General features: G+C 37.8%; 1 protein-coding gene across 1 annotated transcript; it reads left to right on the top strand.

Annotated features, from left to right (window-relative positions):
- Window positions 1–961: 961 nt before the first annotated feature.
- Window positions 962–7,415, top strand: LOC139117465 (uncharacterized). Its single transcript, XM_070680588.1, has 5 exons — window positions 962–2,098; window positions 2,791–3,059; window positions 3,668–3,729; window positions 3,939–4,217; window positions 4,840–7,415. The coding sequence occupies exons 1-5, from the start codon at window positions 1,317–1,319 to the stop codon at window positions 4,909–4,911; spliced, it is 1,464 nt and encodes a 487-aa protein (XP_070536689.1). The 5' UTR covers window positions 962–1,316; the 3' UTR covers window positions 4,912–7,415.
- The last annotated feature ends 238 nt before the right edge of the window (window positions 7,416–7,653 follow it).

Genomic DNA, 7,653 nt, shown 5'->3' on the forward strand with positions numbered 1-7,653 from the left:
TTATATACCTAGAGTAATTACAAATGAATAAGAAACATGATCTCTTGTAGAACCATATATCTTTCAAATATTCCACGTTCCGTTCTTTACTGAAAGAATCATAACGAAAAACACTTCTATTACTTATTCTAAATTACAGATTACCTGACATTTTGGTTGAATTCAATACACACATGCAGTAAGAGATCAACGGAGACTATCGTAATTGACGACCAAGAATATACGACTCCTCTCATAATATTGGTTGCCACAAAGAAGGACAAATTAAACAAAGATCAACAGGTTAGTTTATCTTCAGATACAGTGCTGCGACAACAATCTGTGGCCAATTGCAATGCTCTGTAACGTCGTAATTTTTATCGATATTTAACACTTTCAGTTTCAAAATGACAGGGCTGCTCTCTTTAAAACTTGAATACATCCATGAAAGATATGCAAAACTGTCATCATCGGACCCTGTCACTTGTCTGTCAGCGGAGAGCTGTATACAATCGTGTAGTACCTATCGGATAACGGTACTAGCATGAAATGCAGACCACGTCACACACTTCTGTGCCCTGTGACACCACTATACACATATTTATAGTGCTGTACACAGACCTGTGTGAGAGCACTGTGAAATTCAATGTCATCTTCGCTGACATTGACGAGGAGAACAGGTGTGTGACAGGGCTACAAACATGGTCTGTCACAGGGCTAAACCTTTTTTCTATGTCGTAACTTCAGGCCACCAAGACAGCATGAAGGCTTATTACTGACAATGTAAACATTTGACTCTGCCGTTAATTATTATTCTTTGACCAACTTTCGGCGTCGCCGGCTAACAGAGAGAAATGTTGGTTACAGGATTTGTATAAATTGTGTAACTGTTACGGCAACCTTTTACACTCACAGGATGAATTTGTCCAAGAGATGAGGTTGTATCTGGCTGAGGAATGCGAAGAGGCGTTCGACGCTCATGTATTCCAGGAAACGTTCATTGTTGACAACAGCAAAAGTGGAACAGATGAAGAGGATCCTGAAATCAAGCGGTTGAGAGAGTGTTTGAAACTGATCGCCGATGCACCAATATTCACAACAGATGTTCCCGTGAAATGGTTACGGTTAGAACTTGTCCTGAAGGCGCTGAAAGATCTTAACAAACACGTCGCCAGCATTTCCTTCGTCAACCACTCTGCAACGAAGCTTGGAATCACTGAAAAAGAAACGTCAGAAATCTTGAAATATTCCATGCAATCGGCATCGTCTATTTCTTTCAAGATTTGCTCGTTTTGGAAGCGCAATGGCTGACTGGCATTCTAAGTAGAGTGATACTAATGAAACTTGGCGATTTTCCGATTAAACATCCAAAGAAGAAGATGGAGCGTTTCCTTATAAATCTTAGAAGATACGGCATCTTGCACGACGAACTGTTGGATTTTATTTTGGATGAACGAAAACGAATCAAAAACAAAAAATCCGACGTGATCGAATGCGATCTTACGGGCCAAAACAAAGCAGTTGAAAAAAGTCTTGCGTATGATGCTCGCCAGTCTGTTCAGGATATTACTTCTGTGTCAAACGACGAAGCGATGTGTGCAGACAGCGGTGATTCGAGAACCACTAAGGGACGACAAAGAGTTGTTGAACTTCTGAAGCACTTTGATCTCGTATATCCTCTGGACCGTGCTGCCGTGTCGAAATCTTACATCGTACCTTCCTTACTTCAACTTGACAGATTAGAAGTACTTCCTCTTGGAGAAGAGAAGAGTTACCACACCCTGCCTTTGTATTACCATTTCTCAGGTGGTTTTCTTCCAGAAGGGTTTTACTATCGACTTGTCGTTCGCTGTTTGGAAAATTGGCGCGGAGAGATCGACGAAACCACTCTCAGGAAAAACCTGAAATATCACCATGCTCGCATTCCCGTCAGTAGACGACACAGAATGACACTGACAAAGATTGGATCAGACATTGTCATGGTGATGTGGTATTCCACAACGGAGCGAACATTTCAACCTCTTCATCCAAAACCAGATCCGGCGAAGTGCATAGATGCTAGAATATTTGTGGAAAGTGCCATGAATGACATCATCAAGACATGGATGCCGTCATTAAGGTACTACAGTTGTAACACTACGCAAGAGACGCTAAAATGTATTGTATAATAAAAAAGTATGCACAGTGATAAACAACACATCATGAGGCTATCCGGATCCATTATTAATCTGACATTACCTATTTTTAATACTCAAATTTCAGTTTAAATTTGTCGTTTCATTGAAATACGCTACCCTGCAGAGTACCAATATATGCATTCCAGACTAATGCATGGACATATAGTCGTGTCGGAGGGCTGGTCAATGAAAAAGACTTCACAATTGTTGAAACATTTTATGCAACCAATGTTAATTTTTGAGAAAATCACACGACGGTTGGTTGATAAAAATATGTATAAATTCTAGGTGACTTGAATGCACAAAATCTGAGAAAGAATTGTCAAATTTTCTTACGAATGTCAGCATCCCAACTACAGGTACCGAGATCTAACAGTCAATGTCGTCCTAGGTCACACCACACAAGTGTTGGAGGCACCTTCGTAAGTGCGTTCATGTACATATGAGCTAAACTCAGTAGCCTGTTTTTTAAAATTCCATTCTGAGCCATAGACGTGTGTATATACGCCTAAGAAGAACACTTCTGTGAAGAACACGACTGAGAGCTAAATCACCATATATAATCATAAATGTTGACTTCACAATATCTATATGTATCGATAAACCTAACATGTAATAAAATTTATTTTATCAGATATGATGCCAAAGTTCGGTGCAGCTGTAAAGGTCACAAGAAAAAATACCAAGACGCCGACTGTGAGAAATGGATCGGTGATAATGATTTCGTCTTCCACGATATCAAAGTATATCCACCGTACCAAGTCACCAAGGAGTGTCAATCGGTTCCTGAAATGAATCTGAGGAAAGGTATTGAACAAATCAGAAAGTACGTCGGACCCAACAGAGTTCAGTGTACAGAGATGCCTTGTATGATGAATTTACAACCAGTAAAGACTTGGTTTGGTAAGTGCATCGTGGGAATTGGCGTAAACTCGCCCTTAGTTCTTGTTTGTGTAACATTTACAAGCAGATATAGGGAAGAAATAAACTGATGGAGCTAGGATAAGTGGAAGTGAATCGAGTTGGCTCAGTACGTCTGAGATATCAGAGGTCATTGACACCCACAAAATAAATACAGCGAGACACAAAAATACCACATATGGCAGAGCAAAAGCTCTGATTTTTCTCAGGTTGTAATGTCTGCCAATTTTTCATATTCTCAGACACGTTAGCGATGCCCACTGTTTTACTGGTGAGAATCTCAGGATAGAGTAACTAGCTAATTAGCTGAATTTCCACAATTTTGTGTCCATGTTTCTGTAATGTGCGTTTTCTTTTTTTTGATTACTGACCAAACTCATGCTATAATGACAGCAAAATAGGAACTACGGCTTTTCGCCCATAAGCTAATTATTCGTGACCGCCCTGAGCACTTCAATTACGGTTATTGACATCATCCACATTTTGTTCAGTGTTTTAAAACTAAACTATACCATACCTCGTCTCTTGATGAGAAAAATATAACTGTAACAATTCTTTACAGTAATTGTCATTTTATGTTCTATATTCAGGTGTTTCCAACTCTGTCAGACTGACATTGAAAGACTTTACGGAGAGGATGCCAAAGTTAGGTGTAAGTCTCGGACATTCTCACTCATAGACCTGCATGATTGGATTTTCAGCTTCCTAGTGTGTGTGTATTTCCATTGCTGATAATCTTAAACTGTGAATTGTGACAGATTGGCATGACAAATAATCATTACATTATTTAATTCTATTTAAAGTGCGGCGCCCTGATCTTTTTTATCTGATTGGTTTTACTCGTTTTATTTTTCCCTGTAGGTGGTTGCCATGTCATGTGTAGTCATCGTCTTCTTCTGGTTGTTTGTTCTGGCAATAGAGTCAGTCTTGATTGAGTGCGAATCGATTTCATCCTCAACGGGCATTGCTATGTTGGTCCAGTGCATCGCGATATTTCTCATTCTCATCTGTTCATTCTCATTGGCTACTTGGCTGTGCATATTTTACAGCAGGAATGGTGACGAATACCGAAATGTGAGGGCGCTGTTCCTTGTCGTGATATCCATGATGTCCATTTACATGTCTATCTTCGCCAAAGAGGTCAGTCAATGTTATAGAAACTTGTATCTGTGTCTTTAGAAGTTATTCAAACAGATGTATAGAAATTTGACACGTTTAAATCTGGGCAAATTTAAACAAATATGAAGCTGCGAAGTTTCAACGATTTGATCTAGACAGACAGTTTTTTTCCCCCTTTCATCCCTTGAACATCGTATATTTAGTATAACTAGGCGCAAACGTCTTTTGGGGTTTGAAATTTTGACTCACCTCACTATGCGAATTTTATTTTTTGAAATGTATGAAATGAAAAGCAACCCATGCGGGACTTGAACCCATCTCTCGAATACATTTCGGATGCTCTACCAACATGCTCTGCATGTCATTCATGACGTTTGTTATGAATGACATGCATTGCATATCACATTCGATTTTGTAATCGTTTTCTCCTCACTACTTTTTTCTTTTAATTTCGATCACCTTGAGACTTGTTTCTGTCACAGCTGCATGTTTGTTCAACAGTACAAATGAGTAGCCGCTACTGCGAGTCAAATGAAACCCATTCTTAGAAGACGATTAATCCCGACTTAACACTGTAATTTCGGTTTTAAAAACAACAATGATGTTACACTTTTCACCGTTTTGTTTTCTTGTTTTCTTACAGATATCAAAGATGACAGAGGACTGTCCGCACCCAGTGATAAATGACGTGCCCAGCAATCAAACCGTGACCTAGGCTTTTTGTTCCCTTGGTTGTGTTTGTTCATCGACAATATTACACAGACAACGTGCGTTTCATTCCATAGACGTTACGGATAACGCATTTCGTATATGTTTGTAAAATAATCGGGTTTAACGATTTGTATAATGTTGTTCAAAGTTGTGAAGAATAATAATATATACCTCAAATGGATTAAACAATTACATAGATGTTAGCTGGTGGGCTACACAATAGGGTTTATACATGTGAGTCACATTATTATGATTCGTCTGTTTAAGCGATGACAGCCGCAAATAGATACAGCTACTACAATTACAACAATATAAATGTTTTCTTTCCGCGATGAGACCGTGATAGATTTGACAATTATGTATTAATGCACTGTGTCATTCATTAACAACTATTGAAAATAGACACGGCACCCACTTACATCACGTTTGCTGAAGTGTTGGGGGCATGCATACCTCCATGATCATTAATTTCAATTGGAAAAGAGTGCTATTATTGTGTTTCAGTGCAACTGTATGCCTTGTGATCATCAGTAAAATGTTTGCCTTCGTTCAAAGCAGTTTTATTTCAATATTTATGATAATTACCAGGATCTGAATGTTGTGAGTTCATGGGTCGATATTTGTACAACAGCGTATACGTGCGCCGTAAAATTTGATTGTTTGTTCTATTAGCTCAGCCCCTACATCGTGAGGGGGCCGTCGGAACTGTAACCTCCATAAATGTAATAATCTCCATAAATGTAACAGCAACCATAATTGTAATAAAATGCACCCATAAATGTAATATCACCCATAAATGTAATAAAAACACCGACCACAATTGTAATATTTGTCAACCATAAATATAATAAATCTATTTTGTCGTTGCAATTGAGGAATTAGCCCTTAAATATTTATCTGTGGAATAAGGAAAGCAACTATATACATTATTCATATCTTAATTGTTTGCGTTTAGTGTGTTTTGTGTATTTGAAAGTGTATTTTACGTTTCCCTGTTGTGTGTGCAGACTTGATTGGCCATGGCGAGACACAGCTGTAATCTGAACGTCAGTGCAGTCTCTACTCCAGAGTGGAGAAGACTGTATAACACTACAATCCTTTAACGCCGTTTTCTCGAAATGTTGCCGTACTTTCTTAATCAGTTGACTCAAAGTCGTCTTCAGTGGATAAATTGTCTGGAAAAAATGATAGATTGTCTGTATTCCTATCCAACTTGAAGTTTGTTCCTTCACTGGGGATGTTAGGATGTCTAATTTGTTCTACTGTGTTCGAGCTAGTGATCGTATTGTTTTTACTTGATTGAAATAAAGATATGTTCTCGCAACATGTTTTGTGTCGTAAGTTTCTGTTATAAGGTTGTATATTTCTCTGTTATTTGTTCTGAGTCATATGTCATAAACTTTGTGGTATCACTGGTTGACGAGTTATTTTGACGCTTCCTCATTATGTAATTATCAGTGTCTAGAACTGCTGTTCCACTTCCATTATCTAACGGTTTGATCAGTACCTCGCCGTTTTCTGATAGTTCTCAAAGTATTCTATTCTGTGTTTCGGAAAGGAAACCTAGTTTCAGGAAAGTATGCAACAACATTACACTAGTCTTATTAAAGTTATTATTTACGCAGGGCATTGATAAACAAATTATCACATATGCAAGCTCAAGTTTATTACATTTATGGTTGAGTTTTATTACATTTAGGGTTAATTTGTTTATTACATTTGTTGTTGCGGGTTTTTACATTAATGGTCGACTGTTCTATTACATTTGTGGTTGATTTTATAACAATTGTGGTTGATATTACATTTATGGAGATTATTACATTTATGGAGGTTACAGGAACTGCCCCTGTGCAACTTTCTAGTTTGCAAACCAATGTATTTCATACACGATATCTTGACATCACGTCATTGTAGCTGCAACATTTAAATTTTACAATCTGTACGATGACAAACTGTTTTAACTTTCATTAATCGCCAGCGTACATTGGATACAACGTTTACATCGGTCGTTATGTATCGCACGACCTTTAAGGGTAGTTCTGACGACCCTTCCTTGTAATGTTACTGTTATAATTATCAGCTATTGTCTTGGCAGCTACGCGGCTGTTCATAGAATGACGGTACATGTACATGTCACGGACTGTATTGATGAAGTTATATTGGGTCATAATAAGGACGTGCACATCTAGAAATGGCATCCATATCAGGTTGAGGTATTTTCATGAAAATTAACGTAGGGACTCGTTGACTGTATTAAGACTATACTATGACAAGATAGTATCCTCACCTACAGAAGTTTTACTTGTTTGGAGAAACACTTATGTCATTTATTGAAAAGTCGTAAGCATTTGGAAAGTCATCGTATAGCGGTATGTTTGAACAGTATCTGATGCTAATGGTTGAAAATTGTGTCCGATGATCTTGTTGATTAATGTCAAAATAATGTGTTCTAATGGGTCGGTCTTTGTCTTTTCATCTAATCAGTTTGTTTGTCTGTCTGTCTGTTTGTTTGTTTGTTTGTTTGTTTGTTCAATCTCTTCGATTACCTATATTAATGAGAACATATTCATCTCTGGCACTGAGTCCTCTACGAAGAAATTATGACATTGTGTCATAAGTCAAACGAAACTAATGTAGACGACCTTCATTCTGTATATGAGCCCCTTATTTTGAAAATGTTTGTCTTTGTGTAGGCAAAGCTTTTCTGTAAATATTTCTGTTGCTTAATTTTTACTCTTCGCGTAAT

The sequence above is a fragment of the Ptychodera flava genome, chromosome 18 (assembly GCF_041260155.1).
Source record: "Ptychodera flava strain L36383 chromosome 18, AS_Pfla_20210202, whole genome shotgun sequence".
Taxonomy (NCBI): Eukaryota; Metazoa; Hemichordata; class Enteropneusta; family Ptychoderidae; genus Ptychodera; species Ptychodera flava.

What these genes read in the sequence shown, in the direction of transcription:
- LOC139117465 (XM_070680588.1), top strand. Translation starts at nt 1,317, where the DNA reads ATGAAACTTGGCGATTTTCCGATTAAACATCCAAAGAAGAAGATGGAG. An exon ending in ACATGGATGCCGTCATTAAG is followed by an intron (nt 2,099 to 2,790) that starts GTACTACAGTTG and finishes TTATTTTATCAG; the next exon opens with ATATGATGCCAAAGTTCGGT. An exon ending in AGAGGATGCCAAAGTTAGGT is followed by an intron (nt 3,730 to 3,938) that starts GTAAGTCTCGGA and finishes TTTTCCCTGTAG; the next exon opens with GTGGTTGCCATGTCATGTGT.